The following is a 27,401-nucleotide window of genomic DNA, read 5'->3' as shown; positions in this document are numbered from 1 at the left end:
TCCGAGCGATCAAGTACCCAATTTCCAAAGGCCGCCGGTGATTTCCAATTGCATCCATAATCAAAACACAAAGAAAGAAAAACGCGTGTACGACTTTGGATCATTTCTTCCACCACGCACCAAGTCAAAACGAAACGTCACCAAGCAGAATAAACAATAAGGTTAATTCGTATTTTAACGAATCCAATAAATTCTTTTTTTTGTAAAAAGAAAAAAACAAAAAAAATCAGCTCAAGTAGAAGTTGGAATTTCTTGTTAGCGAACATCTCAATAAATTCCAGCCGTGACATAAATTATTACGCCGACCGGATTAAGAGTTAAGTGGCCGATTTAGACGTTCAAAACATTATTATTATTATTATAATAATAAGGGGATAAGTTATCACCTACCTTATTATTATTATAAATTGATTGTTTAGAAAAAAAAAAAGAAGAGAGTTGCTGACAAGTAAAAGGCGTGGGGTGAGTCTAGAAGGAACAAAAGGTGGGTACCCAATCCCGAATTGAGTTCATTTCAGTTTTTGATAAACACATATATTCGTAATCGTAATCGCTTCTGAATTCTGAATTCTGATTCCCAATTCTCTTCTATTGTGACAGGTTAGATCCGTAATTTATTACCATCTTTGTTTTGTCTCTTCATCCATCGTTCTCATTTCTCAACTCTCATCTCAAGTATGGGGTTTTAGGTTTCGATCTCTTCACAATCCTTCCTTAATATGTTTCTTTCGATTTCTGTTCTCTTCCGTCCTCCTTCTCTTCCAGCTTAGTTGTTTAATCTGGCATGAATATGATCTGATTTTCGGATGCATCGTCCCTTCGATTTATTATTATTATTATCATTATTTTTTAAATTCCATTTTGAATCTTTTTCTTTTTTTTCGTTTATTGAATTGACAGTAGAAACTTTGATATTTTAAATTCTAGATTACTGCTCTGATACATGTTTATATTTTGTATGATGCACTCTGCAGTCAACGGTTTTGAAAAGATATTGTTAATTTGTTAATTTGGGTTTGGATTTATAGAAGATTGAAAGTAAAGAGATTGATTCACTGGAGCTGGAGAGACATGGCTAACAATGCAGCTGCATGTGCTGAGAGAGCAACTAGTGACATGCTTATTGGTCCAGACTGGGCTCTCAACATAGAGTTGTGTGATATCATTAATATAGACCCTAGGTATTCTATTGTCCTCTTCTCATGTTTTGTTTCAGAGTATGCTTTGTGAATACGAGATGATAAGAATATTGTTTCTATAATCACTCTAAACTAGTTTTTTAGCTGGCCAGTATTATACCAGGAGTGTTTGTACTATGGTTTAGTAAGTTCGTTGGTAATCTTGCACGAGAATGATGTTAGGGACTTAGGGTTTTAAGTTTATGTTTCTGAAGATAAAGACAGATCTGGTACTTTGTTTACCCTCTTGTATGTTGGTAACTGATGGGAGGGTAAGATTTTGTCTTGCACTCTTGACCTTGCTAAAAAGAGTTCTCTTTTGTTTAGACAACTTCAAAAATCGAATTGCTTGTTCCATCATATTTGACAAAGACACACGTTAATTTGCCGGTAGCCCTTTTCTTTCCCATTTAGTGCCATGTTCATTGAAACTCTCAATGGGACTGCTATTAACATATTACTAGTATAACTGAGATCCCCGCTTCTCCCCTCTCAAAAAAAAAAAGAACTTAGGTTTCTGATTTTAATTTTGGAGGATTGTTAAGTTGGCAACCATTGAAAATTCTTATCACATAAAAGAGAATGTTAGACTGTCTTAATTCTGAAAAAATTTAGTATTTTTTATGGCTTAATTACACTTTTGGTCCCCTTAATTTCACCAGTGTTTGATTTTGGCCTGTTTATTTTTAGTTGCAATAAAGTGCTGAGTTATAGCTGTTGATTGGAAAACCCACGGATTGATTTTTAACTTTATAGTTTGTTATATATGTGCATCATGTATGTTATCACCATGTGAGCCATTGATTTTCCACTTTAGAGGAGCCAATGCCAATCCCAATGTGAATACTGTGGACGTAACATTGTTGCATTTGGAAATGAAGAGACTAAAACCAAATTTTGATGAAAATAGGAGGACCAGAAGTAAAATTGGGTCACTTTTGAATTTGATCTTGTTTTTTTGGTTTTGGATCTCAAGTATGTAATTGATTCAATTGATCCTTTTTTTTCCCCCTCATGGGTATTTCTTAATTACATTGTGCCTGATCTTCTCTGTTGAACTAATTAAATTTGCAGGCAAGCAAAGGATGCATTAAAGATAATTAAGAAGCGTTTGGGAACTAAAAATCCCAAAATACAGCTTCTGGCTCTTTTTGTCAGTATTTCTATCCTCTTACTTTTGGATAATTATTGAATATTTATGGTTTGAATTATGTGTTATGATTTATTACTATATTTCCACATATGTATAAAGTCCTCATAATCATAATTTTTATTCTGCTGTGGTTGAAAGATGTTAGGTGTAAAGTACTTCTTGTCCATAGATTTGTGCTGGAGGTAACAAAAAGCAGTGATTATCTGACATGGATGCTTTATATTTGATTTAGGTACTGGAGACCCTTAGTAAAAATTGTGGTGAAAGTGTATGTCAACAGATCATTGAGAGGGATATCTTACATGAAATGGTTAAGATAGTGAAGAAGAAGGTATTTATTGATTTTTGACACTGGATATTTCTTCTATAGTTCACTAATGTTCCTTCTGCAACTGTATTTTGGAAGCGGAAGACTTTCTTATCCCCTGCTGCAATTTCTTAATCTAATTATACAGCCAGACTTAAATGTGAGGGAAAAGATACTGATTTTAATCGATACGTGGCAAGAAGCTTTTGGGGGCGGGGGCCCTGGTGGACTTTATCCTCAATACTTTGCTGCGTATAATGAATTAAAGGTGAGCTCTTCTTGTGCTTCTAGAAATTATTTTCTGAGATTAATTTATACTTTGCAAGCAATAAATCTATTTTTAAATGATACGCATTAATATTTCTATTGAAGTACATTTATATTGTGATTAATGTTAACGTTTCTTACTAGAGTCATGTTAAATTTTTCTGCCTGTCTGCAACATATTTTCGTAGTTGTTTATGTTAATCCATGTTAAAGAATAATATAAACCATTAAAAAGACCATCACCCATCATCTTAAGGTTTTGGGTTGAAATAGTTCTTTACATGGTATTAGAGCTTCAGTGACCATAAGGTCACGAGTTTGATTCTCACCGCTCCCCACTTATGGAATTAAATAAGCATAAGGTAAAACCAAATTTTTTTTGGGCTTATGCAATATTCACGTTTCAAGCCCAAAGGGCTATTACGTGAGGGGGTGTGTTAGAGAATAGTATAAACCATTAAAAAGTCTCTCATCCATCATCTTAAGATTTTGGGTTGAAATAGTTCTTTACAATCCAGGACCAAATTAGCCTATAGTCATCATTGTTTTTTGGGGTATTTTAAATAGGTTATAGTGTTCCACAAGCTTCACACAACTGTGTACTTGCATTCTTGAACTTTTGGTAAAAAGTTTTGGAAACTTCCACCCCCTCATGCACACACACACATGCAAATATATCAAAACTTGCTGCTCAAAACAAATATATCATTTAGTTGTTGCTTTTGGGCTTAGAGCCAAAACACTGATATTTTGGTTCTCTAATGTGTTGCTTTTAATAATTAACAGTCTGCTGGAGTTGAATTTCCACCACGAGAAGAGAATAGTGTGCCATTCTTCACTCCTCCTCAAACCCAGCCTACTGTTTATTCTGCTGCAGAATATGAAGATGTTGCTATTCAGGCTTCTCTTCAGTCAGATGCATCTGACCTCAGGTGCTCCTTGAACTCCATCACATTCTTAATGTTATAATTCATATCTTTGCTGTGTGGATCTAACAGTGTTGTTATACATTTAACATTGTGTAAGAAATTAAAATGCTCATAAATTTATAGTAATGACTCCTGTAGATTGTTGGTTTTTTAATTTTCAATTTAGATGTTATTGCACAAGTTCCCTGCTTTCTAACAGTAGTTTCTGTAACTTGGATGCATATTTTAAGGTTTGTTCACCTTTGGTAAGAAACCTGCCCCATTCCTATTGCAATTCGCAATGAACTTGAAACTTGGCAAAAATAATAAAATAATGGAAAATAACAATTAATGGAGTTATCTAAAAATTTGTTACATACCTATCCTATCTCATACTATTTGATGTAGCTACTGGAGACCCTTAGTCAAAATTGTTGCTTTAATTTTTTTTTTTTTTTTTACATTACTATTATTATTTATTTTTTTGGGGGTGGGGGGTGTTGAACAGTAAGAGTATCGTCTGACAATCTTTCTTATCAACTGAGATTAAGTTCCTCCCCCAGCAACCTTAAGGGTGCATCTCTCACATCGGCCTGGTGCATTTAGGGTTATTAATTCCCCTAGGTGCTTGCCCAATTTCTAGTATATGAAAGTGGCGATAGTTTATTTAGGCAACTTTCTCTCACATATTTACTGGGGTATGTTGGAGCTGTTTGTGCTAATGTTCTCTTTTGTCCTGTTTATTTATTTATTTATTTTTTTGCACTTTCTCTTAATAAGCTATTCTTTTATTAAAAAAAAACATTTTTTTTTGCTTTAACCCTCTCTAACTATTTTTAATAATCAGTTTGCTAGAAATTCAAAATGCCCAAGGACTAGCTGATGTATTGATGGAAATGCTTAGCGCCTTGAATCCTAAAGACCCGGAGGTGATATTTTTTTTCATTATCATTCCTTTTCTGTTAGCCGCATTATGGAACCTCTGTTCAGTTTTTCTTGCTTATGAAAATGTATGTTTGAACTTTGAAGTTGCTGTATTTCCGTATCAATGAATTCATATTTTGCTGGTTGCGGTATGGGCATGGCGCTATGGAATTTTGATCTGGGATTTATTCCATTTTAGCAAATTGAAGTAAGCAAGTTGTTGTGAGAATTAGCAAGATTCTGAGTAAAAGTTTAAGAAGTATGCTTCTTTTTTACGCTGGCTCTGCTGAAATATGTCTTTTTGGCGAGATTTTAAGTTTCACTGTGACTCCAAAGTTTTGTAGTTATCTTTTCTCTTTCTATCCAATCTTTGGCCATAGAGATCATATTTCCAATCCCAATCTCAAGATCATTCATCATTCACAAAACTCTAGTAAACCCAACATCAAATTACTTATAATCAAGTCATTGTGTAAAGATCTTGGAAAAGTCTAATAATCGAGCATCAATTTACTTATAATCCGAAAGAATGAAAAAGCTGTCAGGGTACATTTGTAGCATCACCCCCCCCCCCCCCCTAAAAAAAAAAAACCCACCCACCGGCAAACCCTTTTATAATTTGAAATCATAATCTGTTGACACTTAGCAAATCCTGACGTCTGAATAGATATTGTATTTAGCTGAGGTTTGAGAGTAGCTAACCTGGAAATGTTTGGACATCAGAGTCCAGAACATGAGCTGACCTATGAAAACGTTCCTTGCAAGTGCTGAACTAAGATATAATTTATAAACTCAATGCTTTTGCTTGCTATGATATTAGATTTTTTTGTTCAGCACAACACAGTCATGGCAAGTTGTCAATATTCTTTTGTTTCTTAATATTCTGGACAAAATATGGCAGGGTGTGAAGGAGGAAGTGATTGTTGACCTTGTTGACCAGTGCCGTTCTTACCAAAAGCGTGTCATGCTTCTTGTGAACAACACTGTGTAAGTTTTTTTATTAATTAATAAGCCCCTTTTCTATGTGCAGTTAAGAAGAATGACTATAATGGTTGCTTGACTTGCTTCACTTTCAGGGATGAGCAGCTTTTAGGTCAGGGATTGGCACTGAATGACAGCCTTCAGCGAGTACTCAGTCGTCATGACCATATTGTGAAAGGAACTGCTGATTCAGGTGCAAGAGCAGCAGAAACTTCAATTCCGCCACTTGCAAATGTAAACCATGAGGATGATGAGTCAGAAGATGATTTTGCTCAACTAGCCCATAGGTGAACAATTATATTGTGGAACAAATAGGTTTCCTGTCAAAGGCTGACATTTTCATTTGAATACCCTTTACAGTTGATATACATTCATTATTCCCTAGTAACTATGAAAAAAAATCCTCTATTCCCTTCCCTCGTCTTTTTCTCTTTCCTTTTAGTTTCATAATTGTAATGAACATTTAAATACCATGATTTCAGGTCATCACGAGATATTCATGCACAGAATCGGAAACCAGCCTATGACAAGGCAGAACCAGTGAGGATAAACTCACTTCTTCCCCCACCACCAGCATCAAGGATGCCAGTTTACTCTGACACTGGCATGGTTGACTATCTCAGTGGTGATGCATACAAGGCTGAAGGACCCCCTGAAAACTCACAACCAACTTCATTTGCAGTTCCCCTTCATTCTAGCCCTAATCCTACCTCATCAACTCTTCCAGCACTGTCTTCACCCCAACCTCATGCCATGAGCACCTCATCACCACCAATATTTATCGGACAGCCTGTGTATGATGAGCCATCTCCCATGAACAAATCTTCAGAAGGGCTGCCTCCAGCTCCCTGGGGGACACAATCTCCTGGCATCGTTCCACCCCCACCTTCAAAGCATAATCAGAGACAACAGTTTTTTGAGCAAAAAGGTGCGTCTCATTCCAGTAGTGGATCCAGTTCCTCTTATGATAGCTTGGTGGGACAAACTCAGAATCTATCTCTGAATTCATCCACCCCAACTAAACAACAGAAGCCAGAAGATGTCCTTTTCAAAGATCTAGTTGATTTTGCAAAATCCAAAACCTCTTCATCTTCAAATCCCAATAGGTCATATTGAGATATTGCGTTTGTATTGCTTGTGCCGGTACAGCTTATGAATGTTGTTCATCTGGTTTAGCTTCAGATCACTGAGACAACCATTTTGTGGCTGTGTTTAGGAACCTTCAGGTATGACTTTGTCCATGCGTGTATTTTAGTTCAATCAATACCTTGCTACATATATGCATATATTCATGTATATGGTTCATATTGGATTTTTTGGCTCATGTTTTCAATAATATCGGATTCTTTAAGCATCACGGTTTCTTCAAACTCGCTGTTTGCGAAAAAGGAATTGGGTCAGTTGGTAGTTAAGGAGCTGAGTATAGAAAGGAAAGGGTTTCAGTTCGATTCCTATATGTCACTTTTGGGAGGGGGTTTAAATATTTTTATCTGCCCCGCACTCGGAATTAGTCTCATAGCCGGCTCAAAAAGTCAAAGTTTGTAGTGATGTCGTGAGACTCTACTCACTTCAAAGAGGTAATTAGAATTGAGTTAACTCTAAAAAAAAAAGGAACCGGGTCGTTATTCTGGGGGCAATTTCAAGCTATTGTATAGCTCCACGGTTCAGCTGCTCAGACTCAGTTGATGACCATCAATACAGTGTGGATACTGTATAGTAGTAACCAGCCCACGATTGTCAGACCCGGATTATGCTTTTATCAGAGCAGACCTTTGCCAAGTTGGATCAATGAATTTATCATTAAAATATTAAAGGAAAAAATTATTGAAAGAAAATAGTTTTTTGCTAAAATCTTTTTGGGCTTATCTCAATGAAGTTAAATACTCCAGCCCCGTACCTCTCATGGCTCATCCTCAATTTTATTATAACCAATTATTTATGAATATAATCCTATCAAGCCCTTGGGAGTGGAGGAACCTTCGCACCACATTCAGATGCACAGAGTAGTGTAACTTTTTTGTCCGCTTTAGTGCATACGTTCAAGCTTAGTTACATGCGCATATATCTTGCACGACGGATTACGTTAACCTGATACCCTATTTTAATTTCATTAGTCTCCCAAAGGAGAGTTTGTAGTACGTATTTGATGGAAATGGCCATTGTTTAATATTTTTAACTAGTATATGGTAAATCAACTTAAATGAAAATCTATGTACTTTCGCTGCAGGTTTTACAATGGTATGATCCATGTGTGGTGGTGAAGCTCATATATAATTAGGCAATAATAAACTTCCTGATAATCAATTAGCAATAATATGTGCATGAAATAGCAGATACTAAAAATGGTACGTCTAATCTGAATCGAAATACATGACAATAAGGGATAACTTTATATTTAATAAGTAACATTAATATTACATGTTACCATGAGAAACTCTTACGGGAAGACATACACAGTATGACAGTAGTAGTTAATTAAATACGTATTATTATGGAGGTAGGATCCTTTGACACCAGTGTCAAATTTAAAGTTTGACACCTCATCTGAGAGCCGTTAGATCAAAAAAGATCAATGGTGTCACATGCCCACAAATCAAAATCGTTGATCTTTTTTTATCTAACAGCTCTCAGATGAAGTGTCAAACTTCAAATTTGACACCGGTGTCAAAGGATCCTGCCTCATTATTATGTATATAGATACATCATGGCGACTGGGTCATGATGCTAACAAAGAGGATGGGTAACTTCAACTGACCGCGTAACCAAAGATGCGCTGGCTGAAGGTCTTCTTTATCTTTCCACACATGAAGATGAATATTTTCCTCTTGATGATTCCTCTAATGGGAGGGAATGAGCTTTTTCTGTAGCTCTTGTCTGCTGGTGACCTAGTTCGACGCACCAATGCCATTCCTGTTTTCTTTTCCATGAGAATGAGATAGCCTGACTTAATGAGAGAGTGAAAGTGGGTTTGCATGAGTAGTAATAAGGGATACATTCATATCATCATATGTATATATATTACTACAAGATATGCTGTATAAACTAAAGTTAATTTCAGTAGGAACCTTCGTGGTTCGTGCCATCACTAACATTTTGCTATTAATTCCTATAAACAGCCGACAATAGCTAGGTTCATGCAAGCCCAACTATTTTTCGTACTAACTTAATTTATTGATGGTGAGGGTTTTATACATGCACCAAACGTATCGCATTTGATTCTTGGACGTTGCTGATATCTTCTACTTCAAGAAAGATAGAGTGAGTTGAGAGTAATGTAACGTCCATTAGTTACAAAGTTAAAATACAGAGTGAAAAATGATGAAGAGACGATGAGGTAAGAACAATAGGTGGGAGGGTTAGAACAAGAAGAGGTAAAACATAAGGGGGTAGAACAAGAACAGAGTTAAACCACTACACCCAGGAAAATAGCCTCCTTTTGCACCATGGTGCACAAAAATGATGAACACTGAATTTGTTTATTTTTCTTGTATAATATATATAATTTTTTACTAACAACCATATATAAGTAGCGTCTCTTGATTACTGATTTCCATCATTCCATACGTTGAAAGTGACTCAAAAGCACCAATTCAACTCTGAAAAGTTTGATTTGCACCTACAATATGTAGAAGTCTAAATCTTGGCACATTGTTATTTATAAGATAGTTATAGTTTGTATTAGTTAATTACTTAATTTTCATTTAGCTGGTTAAGCCACTGTATAAGTAGGATTTTGAGGTACCAAATAACTCATTAGTTAAATTTTATTGTATATGATTTTGAATCATTAAGAATTTTCTGTCCTTCATTGGAAAGAAAACCTAAGTTGTATCAGTTGTTTCAACAAAAAAAAAGGTTCCTCAGAAACCTTCTAGAATGATGCTTTTACCCACTTCCAAAAATAAATAAAATGAAGTTATCAGGAGACCACAGACAAATAATTTGTTCATTCCTGCATCTATAGACTATGGATAATTCCAAAATGAGAACATTAATTAAAAAAATAAATACATTCAGTTTCTTCTTGTTATCCTTGGTATATATGTGACCTCGTATATACGAGTAATGAAATATTATGGGCTTACTGAATGGAATCAACACACGCATAACTTTCACCCAATGAGAAGCAACACACACACGTCACTTGACACACTAGAAGTGGTCACAGAAATCATAATAAGCAAATTGCCTTTGTGCTACTTTACATTTTCCTTTTGGGTGTTCCTAAAGATTTGTATTTTTTTTTTTGTGGGAATAGCTCATTCTTGCAAGTTGAGTTTTTTGCTTTTGTCTAAAGCACCTGAAATTCTGAGCTGTGGGAGGAATTGGGATATAAACAAATAATCCAAGTTATAGAAATATTTCAAAGAAGAAAAGCAAAAAGAGCATGGAAGATGGATTTGGGACTCCGCCACTTTTGAGGAGGACAATCTCTGCTTATCAACCCTTGGAACTGATCCGCTTGTTTTCCCTGAAAACAGAAGAAACATAATTAGAAAAGAAAAAAATACTAAATGGTAATGAATGTTTTTTCATGAAACTAACTTCCGAAAAGAGAGTAATGAAAAAATTTGTTGGTTTTGCCAGTTATTCATTTACTTCTCAAACCTTACTTTTTTCTATCTCCAAAAATACTAGTTATGACTCATTTATAACAATTTTCATAGCAAACAGCATTGCAGATCAGAAAACTAGTTATGTACAATCAGAACAATTAGATTTTAATTTATTTTTTACAAAATAAAGTTTGGTTTTGTTTAGAACCTATTGAAATCTTGATGGTAGCAAATTTATGTGTAGTATGGAGACTAAAATGATATTGAGCATTTTTAAAAAAAAAAGTAAAATTACTAATCCAAATCATTGCTAATTTCAGCATTTCTTAATTTTACCTCCATGGCATCCTTGAGAGCTCCCCAACATTCCATTCTGTTATATTTTTTTGAGCTAGAATGAAAATAAACTCGAACTATAGAATACAGCAATTCTGGATGCTCATCGAAAAGTACAGAATCTCCACATTGTATTGCTTTGAGTACCTGGCTCCACAAGACAAGAATCCAACCATGTTTCATACACTTAGGCATAATACCACCATAAAAACCACTTCCCATTAAATTCCGATTAATGAGGGTAGGGGTGAGGGCATAATACCACCATAAATTAGAAAAAAAAAAAAAAAACCAGCTTAGGAAAAGTGAGAGATTCATCCTTGCAATTAATAATATGAGAACATGGGAAGCTAAATATTTTAAAGAAGGATATAGATATGATCTTCAGGAAACAAAAGCCTTCTCCAGAATTCAGCACTTGCCTGCATTTGGAGCAGCACTTTGTGCATATACAAGATAAAGCACAAGTTGCACAACATACAAAGTTGAAGTGGAAGTTTAGGAGAGAACCTATCACTAAATACTCTCTATTTTTCTCCCCACATCATTTAATTGAAAAACTCTTTTATAAGCGTTTATATTCTTTTTGAGCAATGGTAAGCATTGGGAAGGAACAGTTCACCCGTTGAGGGTTCTTTCATCTGTCAACACCCTCCTGAACAAAATACTGGTGTGCATGTTTTTGATGAGGTTCCCATGAAGAACACCTCTTAGAGATGAATCCTAGTTTTTAGATTCTTTCTGTATTGATGAGATATTTTAAGGGAATGTTATAAATTAAATGCAAAACATACCAAAGGCATTTCCTTCGAGAATATGTGATATCTAAATTCAGCAGCCAGATCCAGGAAGGGGTTGGGACCACTGACAAAGCAATGAACATGCAGGCACATTTCATTTTTCACTTTCTTCCATTCAGCTACAACATCATCCTTCTCATACCACCCTCTCAACTGCCAGAGTCACAAAGATTGGTACAAATATAATATGCATCAATTAAGAGAACCAATATAATTTCCAAGCCAAGCATGCAAAAAGTAAAGACACAAACCTGCTCTAGGTTGATCACATTAGACACAGCTAACGTCAGATTAGCTGTTAAGTCACAGTGGGATAGAATGTAGGTTCTCGGAATAATACTTGCATATTTGTTTATCTGATCTTCCAATCGAACAACCTTCAGTTTTGAAGCTTCAAATCTTGCTGGAGGACCCAAGAGCCTAACAGCCTTAAAAAAAAAAGTACTTTTATAGAAGGAATATCAATGGTACTCATAACAAATTAAATAATAGTTTTTTGTATTGCTATATGAAACAAAAAGGTCCAAAGTTGTACACTCAAACTGAACTCCAGAAAGAGAAGGAAGGTATTCAGTGTTTTCTACATTTAGATAACAATTATTGAATACCGTAAGCAATCATTTGGATGGATCTGTTTTGCAAGGAGTTATCTCATGAAGCGTATTTGTTTTGTGCATGAATCAAGATAAGAAATCCTAATTTTGTAAATTAGAACTAGAAGCTGTTAGGAGGAGCTTAAAAGAAGAGAAGATCCCATCAATAGACTAAGCGACAAATCACAATAGTGGGTTTAACACCACATTTTGACCCAAAACTTTTAAGAAATGCATTTATGGATCTTTCCACTTATACGATCCTCACTTAACCATTCTTAACCAATATAGGACTTCATCACTCACATTTGAATTTCCAACATTCTTCCCCTTAAGAGTGAGTCTCAACCTTAGTATGCTCCCTCTCAAGCATAAGCCTTTCCGAGTATTCAGGGATTAGCAACCAAGAGCCAAGTCTTGGCCAATGCTTCACAACATGGATTAGACATAAACCCAAGCACTAACCACCATTTGTAAATACTTGAACTAGCCAAACCATAGACTCTATACCACTTGTTAGGAAGTTAGCAGGAGCTCATAAGTGGGGAAGACCTTAATTAATGGCTAAGTAGAAAATCGCAATTCTGGATTTAACACCACATCTTGACCTAAAACCTCAAAGACAATGAAATAAGTTTATGGTTCTTTTCAATTATTGGTTCTCACTTAACCCGTTCTTGACCAATGTAGGACTTCACTTGAATTTCAAACTGAAGCCATAAGCCAGATCACACATTGAAGTTGTTCATCCATAATTCAATGATAACTGTTATGCAGCAAAAGTCAAAGAATGCAATTGCAGCTAGCCAACAAAAGTCGAAATCTTAGATAGGTATAATATCTCTACAGATCATATAGCAAAATACAGGAAGCAAAATTCCTTTAACTTATTTCACATATGAGTAATAAGGAATTCAAATAAAAGAATCATTTCGGAAATGTGGGCTTTCTTTTGCATCTGGACTAAGAATTTCAATTTCCTATGTTTATTATTAGATGGCCAAGACACAACGCTGGGTCTAGGGAGTTGACTTCAGATTTGCATATTTATACATGATAGCCTCAAGAACCAGCTGGGTTATTAGCTAGATTTTTTACAATAATAAAGGGATCTTCGAGAAGAAAAGGGATACATCTACCATATCCAGAGATCGCCATGTACAATTCAAGGAGAACTAATAATCTGAAATCAGAGCAAGGTTATGTCATATCGCTGTTTGCAAAAGGTTGGACTTTAGAGGATCATATTTTCTGCATTATTTTGCCCTACAGATTTCCTTCAACCTATTGTTTGAATATGCAAATGATGTAGAAGTATATGCTACAGCCTGTATGATGTATCGTCACATTATGAACCAGAAATCTTTTATGATACATTGATTGCTGAAATAACATCAAATACCAGAAGAAGAACAAAAAAAAGAAGACCCCTTTTGGCATGTGATACAACAAGAGCAGATATATAGGACAACTGTATGCTACTGTGTGGTTGTTGAGTTGAAAACAAGTAAATTCACAACCTAAAAGACTACTAAACTCAGTGACCCGCCCCGAATCGGACTAGTGGCGAAGCGATGAACCTATTGGAATATTTATAAAAGACTATTAAACTAGCCACATTAAACAAGTAACTATATTGATAACAAAAAACCTATTATTTCAAACACTAGTCATTAAATCCAAAATGCCAGCAGATAACACTGAATAGATGATAATGGCATGACATATAAAACTGAAAGGAGAGAGAGAAAGGCACCTCAGAAACAAGGGTGTTGTAGGATGGTGTGGCATTGTTCATGGAGGACAAGAGAAAGGGTCTGCATCTAGTTGATGGCTTTGACATGATGATGTTGTTGGTGAAGAATTCTCTGTTTGGTGAAAATGAAAAGGTATTGTAAGCACAATTACATGCCATTGAAGATGCATAACACAGTCCTCCTCTTCATGTTTCACAGGCCACCATTGTCTTTTCTTTTCAGGCCTTAATATTCTGTTAATTAAGAGAGAAGAGAAAAGAAAAGAAAAAAACAGCTATAGAGAAGGAAAGAGAAAGTGAAATGATGTGGTAAAGTGGTGTTCTCAGCTTGGTTCATTCATGTGGAATTGTGGACAGTGATTCTGACCCTACATTCCAAATACTATGTCAATCCATTCCTTCCACACGTTTTCTTTCTTTATTTCTTCTGATGAATTACAGAAAATAGAAATCGAAGCTTATTATTGTATATATAAATGTTTCAAACGCTTTACAGCGGAGAATGGAGTTGAACGTTGTGCCACGTCATCAAACAGCTCAAATTTTCGATAACAATGTGGATAATGTAATGACGTGGCTTTACTTGGGTCAACAGTTTGATGTGAAGCGAATCCGCATCTGCTTGAAGACTTTAACTTCCTCTTATATTAAAAGGCAAACTTAAAAAACGTCCGTAAGTTTGGTAAATTATTTATTTTCCTTCTCAAAATTTTTAATCATTTATATTTTTATGTAAAAAAATTTTATCACTTACTTTTTAAATATTATTCTAAAGTTAATAGAGTTATTTTTTTTAAAAAAAATACCAAAATTACACTTAAAAAAAAAAACAACAACAGAGAAGAAGCTAAGTTGTGAGTATTTGTATAAAAAATTTCCAACCTATACATGTGAAAATGTCTACATTTATTTTCACTCAAAAAAATTCATTTCATTAACTATTATCCAATAGATATATTAAAGGTAGTTAAGGTATTTTTTTAAAAAATTTAACTCCCTTAACTTTATTTTTTGATGGAAAATTAAGTTAGGAAAAAAATGATTAAGAAACATTAAGTAAGGGTATAAATGATTCAATATTTTGAGGGTAAGTGATTCTAGAAGAAATTTACAGAATTCTTTTTTGGAATTTTCCCTATTTTAAACAATGAAAGAAAGAAAAATTAGGAAGAATAATTTCTCATTCGAAATTTTTACTGTACAAACTTTTTTTTTTTTTTTTTTAACTCAACGAAATCGATCCACATGAAAACTCAATGCCAATATATAAAATCCCATGTACAAGTCAAGGCCCACCTATAAGTAAAAGACGAAATGACTTGCCCCTCTTGGCTTCTATGTGTGCTGAAGTTTAGTTGTTTTGTTCAGTATCACTAACAAATGTAATTTTCTATTAACTTTGAGGCAGGATTATTTGATATTAGTGTCAAATTTGAAATTTAACACTTTATCTGACACTAATGTCAAAGGATCATGCCTCATTAACTTTTATATATGTATGAATAGATATTTTACTTTATGTGAGTCTATGATGCACAAGCAATACAATAGTTTTTCTTTCATTGCTTTACTAATGGGATCCGGTGCTTCATGTAGTGTTTACTAAATAATTATTATTAATTTTTTTACCTTGAAAAAAATATAAAACGGTTTAATTCACTACTTAATAAGGCTTTGTCTAAAACTTATTAACAAGTATTTATAGCTGAGCTTGAGATATTCTTCAGCAGCTCATTTTATTTATCTAAAATTTACAATAATTAAAGATGAAAATAGAAAATTATAAACTCTTATATTGAAAAACATACAAATTAAATTCTTATTGATTATAAAGCAAATTGGAAAACATAAAACTCCGCTCAAATTGGTGCGTGGAGATTTCAAAAAGATGCTTGATCGATAAAAATTGATACCTGATCTGTATTTTGGTGGATAAATCGATAAAAAGATGCTTAAAAGCAGCTATAATCGATGTAATAAGACCTTTTTGAGTTTTTGTTGTTCACAAGAGTTGGCAATCAATTTTTATTTTTAATAAATACACATATACTATTTTGCCCTATTGCAAAACAAATGCAGTTTCCATATCATCTTAAGAAATTCCTCATTAGTCCATTCTATTTATCTAAACTTTACCTAACAATGAAAACAAAAAATTATAATCTCTGGTATTAAAAAAAAATATATAAAACAAATTCCAATTGATCACATCATATGTGTGTGAGTGTGTGTGGGAAATGATTTGTCCTTTTAAAGAAGGTAAATTATGTCCTTGTAATTTATAACTATATGTACAAAGGGTAGAGGTGACAAAGTGGGCGGCCAGCCCCACTTTTGAAAGTGAGCTAAAAAACTCGACCCTGTTCGGCTCGTTAGACGGACACGATAGCCTGGACCTATTTTACACTGACTTGCCTTGCCTTGCCTCTCCTCGCCATCAACCTGTCAAAAAATGAGCCCGCTCGCCCCGTCCCGCTTTTGAAAGTGGATTGTAAAACATAGTCTGTCGCGCCCTCGTTTGGCGAACGAGGAGAGTCAGCTTGCCGAGTCGAGCCCATTTTACTGACTCTACTAAGGGTAGTACATAATTATAATATTAAAGTTGGGGATAGATTATTCTACCTACCTCTTTCTCTGCCTAACTTTGCTTACCACTCTAAAACATTGTTAGATTCGAATCTCAACTAATTTTTATTTTTCTCTCTCCTTTTGAAATTATGATCTAACAGTATTGGAGAATATAGGAAAAGGTAGGCAGAAAAAAAGTAGGTAGAGTAACATATCCCTTAAAGTTGTATTTTTCTCTCTCTCTTCATACACTGTTTGCTGATATGGAAAGTGAAAAAAATACAACTTCAATATTATAACTATGTATTACACTTAGTATATAGTTATAAATTGTTAAAATGACATAAAATACATCATTTAAAAGGATAAACTTTTAATCTATATATATATGGGTCTGTCGCTTCTCATGTGACTGCTGATTAGAAAAGTTGCAGCACATTTTTAACACTAGGATACACGTGCGGAACCTAGGATACACGTGCAGATTCTATCAAAAAAAAAAAAAAACCAGGATTCAGACGCGTATCCCGTGTTGCTGCACTTTTTCTCTTCTGCAGTCACATAAGAAGTACTTTCCCCTATATAGGGTAAAAGATTTATCTAGTCAATGGAGATAAGTTATCTCTGGTGTGCCCAAAACGACGTATTTCTCTAGTCAATGGAGATAAGTTATCTCTGGTGTGCCCAAAACGACGTCGTTTTGGGACGAAAATTAAGGTATTTTTGTAATTATAATATATTACAGAGTTATATTAGTCTTTATAATTATTTTTTAATCTTATAACTCCAAAACGACGTCATTTTGAGCTCACTGGAGATAACTTTATAACTTTATCTCCAGTGACTGGAGAAATACTTTTTTCATATATATATGAGATTTATAATTATTATGTTGCAGAAAATTGATTGCATCATGTCATAGACAGATTGAAACCCGTGCCTCAAACTTTTTATTTTTTTATTTTATTTTTAAAATGACGGGACCCATGTATGTTGTCCGTAGGAAAATACAAACTTTCCTGTAACATGACAATCGTAATCCCTTATATATATATGGAAAAAATATTTGTCCTTTTAAAGGATACAATTTATATTGTTTTAGTTTCTAACACTATGTATTCTGGGTCGCACACAGTTATAATATGAATAATTATTTTTCTCTCTCTCCTCAGTCACTTCAGCTGACATTGGGAGATTTTTTTTTCATATTATAACTAGGGGTGTTCATCAACCGATCCAAACCGATTCAAACCGCGGTAACCGAACCAAAAAACCGATAATCGAATAAACTGAAAACCGAAAAACCAAGAACTGAATAAAAATCGCAAATTTTAATTGGATTGGATCGATTTTCGGATGGGTTGATGAAAACCGATCCAATATATTAATTCTCCTCTACCTACTTGGGTTTTTCCTTCCATCATAGCCCAAAATTTTTTAAACCCAAGACCTATTAACCCATCAACTAAACCCAAGAAAAAACCTAGTCACATCTGATCAACAAAAAATTATTTGTGTAAAGCTTCATATCTCATTGCAAAAAAAAAAAAAACTATATTATCATTTACTTTTCTGTTTAATTTTTTTTTGCAAAGCCTATTACACAAAAAAATTTATTTGCACAATAACCATAAAACAAATTTTAAGATTTTCAAAAAACCGAAAACCGATCCAATCCAAACCGAAAAAATTGGATTGGATCGGATCAGATCTGAAAAATATTTCAAACCGAATGGATGATGACATGATCAAACCGAAGAGATTGGATTAGATTATTTTTGCTTCCAAAACCGATCCAATCCAGACCGCGAACACTCCTAATTATAACTATATACTACTTGTAGTTTTTTTTCTCTCCAGCCGATTGACTTGCAGCAAATAAATTCAGGGAATTATAACCCTACAAAGGTGGGTGAAAGTATTAAGTGCGAGAAATCAAAATCAATCAATGGTATAAGATTTATTGCTGAAAGTATTTGATAAGTCAAAATATTCCAAAAATATTGACTCAAGTTTCCTAATTCTATGTTTAGTTGATTGTCAATGATTCTTGGGAATGTGAATTAATTTTTTTTTTTTGATATTATGAATTGATTTTATAAAACTAACATTTGATGAATTTTTGAAAAAAAATAATGTTATGTTACAAAAAGGTCACAACTAGAGCTTTAATAAGAGATAATATTTTAGTCATGAAAATATTAAAACAGAGTTATTTATACTCTATAAATTATGTAAAATTTTCTCTTCAGTGAAAACCCATCTGGTGATATTATTTTATGAGATTTTTATTCATAGTTTTAATTTCTAAAAATCTCATTTTCTCATGAAAATTTTAGAAATCCTTATTACAAATATAAATAACTAGTATTCTAAACGTGAATTTCCTATCGCCCTTCGCTCGTACCTATTTTTAGACTAAGCATAACTAGTTAACTATGTTGTTGTAATTGCCATCAGGTCCATCAAAAACCAACAATGTACATAGCCACCCCACCACACTGCTATGAATGATGAACAACTTTCGGAGAGTGACAAGAGTCAAATGGTTTACGGCAAACTTTGAAACTGCTCTGCAGTAGTATCTTTATTCCTCACTAGTCCCGCTTCTATATGGTATTACACTCTTTGGCCTAAACAAGCTTTCCCTCGTTCCTCTTTAAAATCACAGTTATCTTTCCACTTAAAATATATTTTAGTTCTGTCTTGTACAATTTATATACCAATAAAACCAAAGCCAATGAATACTAAAAACATAAACTTTTTGAGGAATTCCTACTAACAGAACATTCATTCTCAAATGTGCTCTACTGAGTAGGATGACAGAGGAAGGTCACCAAAGACTGATATAGCATCTCAACTGGTCAGCAGGGTACAGTATCTCTCCCCAACTTTTCTTTGTTTTGCATTTTGCTTCTATTCCTTACAGGTTAGGATCTCAGGACCTTGTATCCGTGTATTGATGATCTTACTTTTTCTGAAGAATATGCCAAAAATGCTTATGTGGGTGTCTATTTATGGGGAAAATGACTTAAAGCTAGATGCTTTACCTTGTCTCCTTTTCTCTTTAACCATAATCTGCATTTCCCTTATTAGGGAATCTCATCTCAGTTTTCAGTTTTCACTTTTCCTGTTTTGGGTTTTTTGTGTTTTCAATTTCTTCACGGTTTCCCCAATAAGGTGTGTTATGTGTTGTGCAATTATTTGGCTTTGCACTATATTTTGTTCAGTTTTGGTTCTGACACTCGGATCCTTGTGTGAAGTAATCCTTCAGTGGTTGTTGGACTGTTGGGAGAAAGTTTTGGTTTTTTTCTTTATAAAAGTTCATCCTTTTCTACTGATTCATGAAACTTGATCCTTGTGGGAAATATTCCTTACGTGGTTGGACTGTTGGGAGAAAGTTTCGATTTTTTCTTATTAAAGATTTATCCTTTTTCTACTGATTCATAAAAGCTTGAATTTTTTAATATAAAAAAATAAGATAAGATAAACACAAGGAACTGCAGAAGATTACCCTTCTGTAAAGCTTGAGCATTTTTGGTTATTAGTATTGAGTAAGTATTTGTCAGTTTCTCTGTATTGTTTCGTGTTCTTCAGCTTTCTTGTTTCAAACTCTGAATTTCTACTTCCTTGGTTTATTGCCTACCCCTTTTTTGCTTGGGTATTGGAGACGCAAATACTGTTGACTGTGTTTCTTCTCCCTTCATGCAACCTTCAAATTTGGAAACTCATAAAGAGCACTTGTTGCCCTTTAGTGCTAAACTTTTGGGTTTTATAGTTTAACTGGTCGATTTATTTGAATAATATAGTAAAACTGCTGTATTGACTTAATTTTCCTATTAGGAGAGGTTACATTTACAATATATACAACTTACCCTAAATGAAAATAAGGAAACTAATTAATTATTTGTCAATCCTAATTCACAAATAATCAAAACAGATCCTATTTGATCCCTAAGAATAAGTGACTAGATGTGTTTCCTGAAATACAATGACATCCTAAGGATTTTCCACAACTACATAGGGTTTTCCATTCAATTTTATAAAGGTGATATTTTGACAAATTGTTTTCCTAGAATTAAAAGAAGAAGGAAGAAAGCATCAACATTTGATTGAGTTACATTATTTTTATCAATGGATTTGCTAATACTTTCCTTCTCTTTCTAGGGACATTTATCTTGAAATAGCAGTAATTAGAAAACATGGCACTGGGTAAGAATTCCCGAGGCGAGGGGAGGAAGTTATCCAATTACTGTTCGACAGTCTCTGTAACTGTGTTGGTTGCATTTTGTTTAGTTGGTATATGGATTGTAATGTCATCCATAGTTCCAATTCAGAATTCAGTGATGCAGGTATCTGAGACCATTGATGAGGTGAAAAATATAGCAAATGAAAGTGGTTCCAGGCAATTTGAAGATAGTTCAGGTGATATAGCAGAAGAATCAACTGGGAAAGATAGTCAGACCCATAAATCTCAGAGTGAAAGCCATGTACAAAACCAGGATGACCAAAAAGAAGTTGAAAAAGTGTCTGATAATACAGCTGAAGAAAACCAGCCAGAGGTTGTTAGGGACAGTTCAGTTGAAAAGAATGATTTGGAGAAAGGTCCTAGGAATACAAATCAGGAGAATTATCAAATGAGGCAGGTTGAGCCAAACACTTACGAGAAGGAGAAAGAATCAGATAGAAACTTGAATTCAGAATCTGTAGAATCAGAAACACTGGATGGTCAAATTATTGATGATGAACAAAGAGGGTCAGTGGAAAGTTTTAATGAAAGGAAATCTGACAAGAGCATAAATGATGACATATTAGGGACAGACAAGATTATGGGTGAAGTCACACAAGATGAGATGGTTGGTGAGACTGAGGAGGAGAAAATCAAGAAAAATCTGCTTTCAAAGACAAAACAAAGTACTGGAGAGAGTAACATTGTAAGCCATGAAAACAGTTCAGTTTCAAAGGATGTTTTTATGAATGGGACCCAGTCTGAAATATTGATTGAAGCTAGCTATGAAAATGGAACTTGGTCAACTCAAGCTGCAGAATCACAGCATGAGAAGGATTCACAGAAGTCTTCGATTTCTATTGTCAGCAACAAATATGAATGGAAGCTGTGTAATACAACTGCAGGATCAGAGTACATTCCTTGCCTTGACAATTGGCAAGCAATCAGAAAGCTTCAAAGTATACGACACTATGAACATCGAGAGAGGCACTGTCCTGATGAAGCTTCCACTTGTCTTGTTTCTCTACCTGAGGGCTATAGAAGCCCATTTAAGTGGCCCAAAAGCAGGGACATGGTATGTTACACATGAACTGGATGAAAGTCACATGTTGTTACTTAATATGAAACTCAGTAACTGTCACAAAATAAATATTGAAATTCAGTATTTCGGTGCCTATTGCAGATATGGTACAACAATGCTCCGCACACAAAGCTTGTAGAATCTAAGGGTCATCAAAACTGGGTCAAAGTAACTGGTGAATACCTCACTTTTCCTGGTGGTGGAACTCAGTTTAAACATGGTGCTCTTCATTACATTGAATTCATTCAGAAAGTAAGCCTTTCTCAGGTTTCTATGTTGCAATACTGTCATTCTCTTGCTAATGTGTTATGATGGATAGCAAATCGATCTTAAGTATGTTTCTTGTCGAAAACTTGGAACAAGATTCTTAATTATAGGAAAACAAAAACCTCTCATGTAAGTCATGAGCTGTGCACATAATATATCCATGCATGTCCCAATTAGGACAACTAGGTATGTCCTAATTGTAGGACTGGTTCAAACTTCAAACATTGTAAAAAATGTTAAATACATTAAATCAATCCTATTCCTAGGACAACTGGTTGTTGTTTTTCCTTTCCTTTTCGGTATATTTACCCTCTTCTAATTTAGTGCTCATGTGTATTTTGTATACCTTTATCATCTTAAGACATAGTAATAGTTGTCTTTGTCACAACCCATTGCAGGACGCGACCTTATCTCTCCTCACACTCTATTTTTCTATTTCCCTTTCTCTTCCTCTCTCTATCTCATGTTCTTCTCTCTTTCAATCTCAATTCTTAAAGTCAACTATTTGGCTTTCTCACCTTTCCTTTCTATTGTTTTTGTTATTAGGCAAATGGGTTTAGAATATAGAGGGTGTTACACTGATGTACTTCCCATTAGTCAAGCAACCTCTTCATGTTAGTACGTATCTCATTTAGCATTTCTTGTTCTGCTTTGCCATAACTGTTTCACATCACACTTTAAGCTTCTTTAATTTGCAAGCCTTTTCAAGTGTAAGGTCTACATTGTGGAATGAATTGTCTTTCGGATTTGTGCTATTAATTTTATTTTTTTTAAAGTCAGCATAGCACAACCTTCTTTTCGATAAATATGTTTCCATGAACTTTAACTCCTTAATTTAGTGAGTTTAACAAACTTGTGATTACATTAATCAGTGCCTTAGCCATCCTCCACTCATTTGATTGATATTGTTGAGATATATAGTCCCACATTGGTTGTATGTGCAACTAATGTGGAGTTTATAAGGTCTTGGGCACTCCCACCCTTTGAGCTAGCTTTTGGGGTGGTGTATCCCAAGCTTCTTTACATGGTATCAGAGCCTCGCCGCCCCCCACTTTCTCTTGTGGCGTTTCTTAGCACAGGTAGGCTGGACCTGTTGCATTGTCCACTCTTCAAGCCCAATGGGCTCTCGTGTGAGGGGGCGTGTTGAGATATATAGTCCCACATTGGTTGTATGTGCAACTAATGTGGAGTTTATAAGGTCTTGGGCACTCCCACCCTTTGAGCTAGCTTTTGGGGTGGTGTATCCCAAGCTTCTTTACAGATATATCCAGTTTTTCTCTTAAAATGGGTCCTTGTCTATTGATGCAGTCTCTTCCTAATATTGCATGGGGGAAGAGAACTCGTGTGATATTGGATGTTGGGTGTGGGGTAGCCAGCTTTGGAGGCTATCTGTTTGAAAAAGATGTTCTGACCATGTCATTTGCTCCAAAAGATGTGCACGAGGCACAAGTACAATTTGCGCTGGAACGGGGAATTCCTGCCACATTAGGTGTCATGGGCTCCAAAAGATTACCCTTCCCTGGTTCTGTCTTTGATCTTGTCCACTGTGCACGCTGTAGAGTCCCTTGGCACGAAGAAGGTGTGATAAGCTTTTTGATAAAATTTCCTTTTTCTCAATATTTTAATTTTACCACTTATGCTTGAGTCTTCTAGTATTACTCTATTGGTTGTACAATGCAGGTGGCAGGCTACTTTTAGAGCTTAATCGTGTCTTGCGACCTGGAGGTTACTTTGTATGGTCTGCTACTCCAGTGTATCAAAAGGATCCAGAAAATGTTGGGATTTGGAAAGGTAAAACCATTAGATCCAAATTCATTTTACTCCAAAAGAAATGAACTTACTATGGGTTGGCTTTATACAATAACCATTTTGTTGCAGCTATGGGTGAAATTACAAAGTCAATGTGCTGGGATCTGGTGGTAATTGGAAAGGACAAATTGAATGGAGTGGCGGCAGCAATATATAGAAAACCAACTGATAATGAATGCTATAACAGAAGACCAAAAATTGAGCCACCAATGTGCAATGAATCTGATGATCCAAATACAGCCTGGTACTTCTATTTTTGTTCTTTTTGGGCAATACACATAAATTGCATTCTCAAATTAATACACAAATTAAAAAACAATAATCCAAAAGAGCTGGAGTCTTTCTACAAGGAATTGAGTTTTATAATTTATGATGATATATACTTCAAATCAGTTTCTTCGTTGCCAAAATTTCATAAGCAATGGAATTAAACATCTTAAAATTAATTGCTCAGGTTGAAATTGTCTTGTATGCTATTGATCTCAAGGTTGTTGATAGTGCTTTACTTAGTTGGAGATTATTCCTTTTTGATGAAGTTGCTCTACTAATTTTTATGATATATTCCAACTTCCATATCTTCAGGAATATATCACTACAGGCATGCATGCACAAAGTGCCTGTAGGTGCATCAGAGCGTGGATCAAACTGGCCTGAGCAATGGCCATTAAGGTTGGAGAAACCACCTTACTGGTTAAACTCTCAGGCTGGTGTTTATGGAAGAGCTGCTCCAGTAGAATTCACTGCTGATTACAAGCATTGGAAAAACGTTCTTTCCCACTCATATTTGAATGGAATGGGTATCAATTGGTCTTCAGTAAGAAATGTCATGGACATGAGAGCTGTTTATGGAGGGTAAGATATTCTTTGTACTTATGCATATACCTGGTTCCCTTGTAACCTAGAATTCTCCAGAGGTCTTCAAAATGCAAATTCATTACTTTTGGGTTTTTTCCTTTGCATAAAAATGCAGTCTGGTGGAAAATCATTTTTTCATGGTGTATCTCTTTCTTTTCTCCCCTAAAAATGTTTCCATTAGCAGTAAGAGGAAAATGAGTAGATATTCTACTCTAGTACCCAATAATTTCATGTTGTGTTTGCAAGAGTGATTATCAGTTTTTTCAAGTACACTGCAGTATTTCACTCTTTTCCTTCTCTTTTATTTTTTTCCTTGTCCTTCTAACCCTTTTGAAATCAATGTTTGATTTGAATAATTTCTGCTATAAATTCTTTTAGGGTGCTATTAATCTCTGTTGCCGGAGAAAAGTTATCTCCAGCTGACACATGTTTTTCAGGATATGTATCCTATAAAACATGTGATTGCTGCAGATAACTTCTCTTTCCTGCAGCTGAAGAGATATATATCCCATTCTTTTATGTGAATAATTCCTTGTCCTAACTAGTTCCATAATAGACTCTCTTTTCTTTTGGAGAGGAAAGAGGGGGACTTCACAATCAAATAATTAACCTTGTTTATTATTATTTTTGCATTCTCTCGTGTCTTCAGGTTTGCTGCAGCACTCAAAAGTCTGAAATTTAATGTTTGGGTAATGAATGTGGTTCCAATTGATTCTCCTGACACACTGCCAATTATATATGAGCGTGGATTATTCGGTATTTATCATGATTGGTGTGAATCGTTCAATACCTACCCTAGATCTTATGATCTTCTACATGCTGATTCTTTATTCTCAACACTTAAGGAAAGGTATGTCAAGTAGTTTTTAAAATTGTCTACAAAGAAATCTCCTTAACCTTCTCTGATTTAGCTGATATATTTTTGGATTCAGGTGCAAAATAGTGGCAATGATTGCAGAAGTTGATAGGATGCTGAGACCAGAAGGATATTTGATCATAAGAGACAATGTTGAAACTATTGGTGAGATGGAGAGCATAGTTAAATCTCTACGTTGGGATATTCGATTGACCTATTCCAAACGTGAGGAGGGATTGCTTTGTGTTCAGAAGACATTATGGCGTCCAACAAAAGTTGAAACCGTTGTGTCAGCCATTGTCTGATTAGGATGCTTCACTATCTCAATTTCAAAGGCTGCCACACTCCTCCTTTTACTTCTATCAATGTTTGTTTTATGGAAGAATGTCATATGTAATAATTGTTTATTAATTATTATTATTATTATTTAATGTAAATCTATTGTTTTTATTCGTCTGGCACTGGCACCCCTAATAATTTTATTTATTTATTTTTATTGTTTATAGATTCATGTATTCATGTCATCAAATTTTTACCAATTCGTGGCATTTTAATACGAAACCATTCCAAATGTTATACCGGACTTCCTTTTATCTCGTACGTTGTATATGTTATTTTAAATTTTAAGTACTATTTTAAGCTTTTAATTTATTTATTAAATATTTTATAAAAAAGACAGCAACAATTCTATTGGAAACGATGGTTACAATATATCAATAATCAGTTTGTAAAATTTTATGATAAGTGTTTATTGAAATAATGTGCAAACTGATTATATATATATATATATATATATATATGTATTTTTTTTTTGAAAATCAAACTGATTATATTTGTTTCCATCAATATTAACATATGTATATCTTCCTTTTGAAGGTTTCGTCTTTTCTGAGAGTTGAGGAAAGGGAAGTAAAGAAACAAAGAGCAGAACTAGGAGCTATGAAGCTAGCTAGTAGCCACTAATTAATCTTGAACGGTCCCTTGCACAGTGCCTGCATTTTTTAATGCGTTTGTAGAATATTTTAAGAAAGCACTTCACCAATCAAAACGATAATAGTTCAATTAGTAGAATTGAGCATGTAAGAGTGAGAGAATATGTTCGATTCTATTTAGTAATTTTTAAAAGGGATTTAAAATCTTAATCTTGAGACTTATTCCAAATCAGACTAGTCAGTCGCGAAGTGATGAATCGATTGAAATGTTAAAAAAAAAAAAAAGAAGTACGCGACTTTTGAGGCTTTAACTATTAACTAATCAAAGGGATGCCTTAACGCTGTCCTTGAAAAACATCCACATTTTTCTGACACCACTGATACCAGTATCTTCCTACACTTAATAGTGTCGGGAAAACAGCATATAAAGTGTCAATCCGCTTTTCTTATTCTAATGTACCCAACTTATTCCTTAGTTAAGCCAGTTGAACTTTTGAGCTATAAGAAACTATTGAAAAGAAGCACTCTCCTCGTGTTTGCATTATTGACATTTAAGAATAATCCTACTAAGGTTTAGGTTTTGTCTTAGTTAAGCTAGTTCAGTAGTTCGCTGATAAATCTTTTACTCGGGACAAAAGTGACAATTTATTTATTCCTCAAATTTCTCACACATGCAAACTCAGATTCAACTAGTTTATTGGACAATGTAACGGCTTAGAATTATCAAATTCATCATTGTCTGCCATTTACACATCCTTCCCCAACCAAACAAGTTGGCAACCCCCCAACATTACTGAACATGTCTGTTGCCATAAGCCCTCTAAAGCTGCTCTTTTATAAGGCAAAGGATGGTTCTGTTCACTTCCTGAGTAGGAGTTAATAGTAGTACTCATCATCATGTCAGGTTCTTGGAGGCACCAGTTTTTGTTCTTGACTCTTCTTGCTCTTGTTGTTCTATCAGAAGGATCAAGATTGCCTAAGGAATACTGGAAACAGATGCTTCCCAAGAAGCTACCTTCTGCTTCCTCTTCTCCCTCTGGAGGCAC

The 27,401-nt window shown here is 34.6% G+C and overlaps 3 protein-coding genes across 11 annotated transcripts; 2 read left to right on the top strand and 1 right to left on the bottom strand.

Annotated features, from left to right (window-relative positions):
- The first annotated feature begins 423 nt into the window (after positions 1-423).
- Positions 424-8,712, top strand: LOC133315679 (TOM1-like protein 4). Of its 8 annotated transcripts, none has more exons than XM_061517351.1 (10): positions 424-484; positions 1,029-1,181; positions 2,253-2,331; positions 2,564-2,662; positions 2,787-2,906; positions 3,692-3,837; positions 4,661-4,742; positions 5,639-5,724; positions 5,814-6,005; positions 6,201-7,061. In XM_061517351.1, exons 2-10 carry the CDS (start codon positions 1,072-1,074, stop codon positions 6,832-6,834), a joined length of 1,548 nt encoding a protein of 515 aa, XP_061373335.1. In that variant the 5' UTR covers positions 424-484; positions 1,029-1,071; the 3' UTR covers positions 6,835-7,061. The 8 variants fall into 8 exon arrangements, 7 of the variants coding, with proteins under 7 accessions (XP_061373335.1, XP_061373333.1, XP_061373338.1 ...); XM_061517349.1 differs by having other exon boundaries at positions 469-600; XM_061517354.1 differs by having other exon boundaries at positions 470-484; positions 1,032-1,181.
- Positions 8,713-9,862: 1,150 nt separating this feature from the next.
- Positions 9,863-14,050, bottom strand: LOC133315687 (magnesium dechelatase SGRL, chloroplastic). Its single transcript, XM_061517364.1, has 5 exons — positions 13,760-14,050; positions 11,662-11,838; positions 11,405-11,563; positions 10,611-10,757; positions 9,863-10,189 (listed from the first exon to the last, which is right to left on the bottom strand). Exons 1-5 carry the CDS (start codon positions 13,916-13,918, stop codon positions 10,082-10,084), a joined length of 750 nt encoding a protein of 249 aa, XP_061373348.1. The 5' UTR covers positions 13,919-14,050; the 3' UTR covers positions 9,863-10,081.
- A 5,014-nt stretch (positions 14,051-19,064) lies between these two features.
- On the top strand, positions 19,065-25,800 carry LOC133315676 (probable methyltransferase PMT25). 2 transcript variants are annotated; one of them, XM_061517346.1, is made up of 9 exons: positions 19,065-19,199; positions 20,495-21,630; positions 21,739-21,888; positions 23,212-23,482; positions 23,584-23,694; positions 23,782-23,956; positions 24,295-24,564; positions 25,217-25,417; positions 25,500-25,800. In XM_061517346.1, exons 2-9 carry the CDS (start codon positions 20,530-20,532, stop codon positions 25,726-25,728), a joined length of 2,508 nt encoding a protein of 835 aa, XP_061373330.1. In that variant the 5' UTR covers positions 19,065-19,199; positions 20,495-20,529; the 3' UTR covers positions 25,729-25,800. The 2 variants fall into 2 exon arrangements, with proteins under 2 accessions (XP_061373330.1, XP_061373328.1); XM_061517344.1 differs by lacking the exon at positions 19,065-19,199 and adding an exon at positions 19,468-19,507.
- The last annotated feature ends 1,601 nt before the right edge of the window (positions 25,801-27,401 follow it).

Source organism: Gastrolobium bilobum, unplaced genomic scaffold, assembly GCF_033153095.1.
Source record: "Gastrolobium bilobum isolate Gb01-03AN ecotype WA unplaced genomic scaffold, APGP_CSIRO_Gbil_v1 utg3766, whole genome shotgun sequence".
NCBI classification, from domain to species: Eukaryota; Viridiplantae; Streptophyta; class Magnoliopsida; order Fabales; family Fabaceae; genus Gastrolobium; species Gastrolobium bilobum.
Note: the sequence above shows the minus strand (reverse complement) of the source record. Positions and strands in the feature narration are given on the sequence as shown.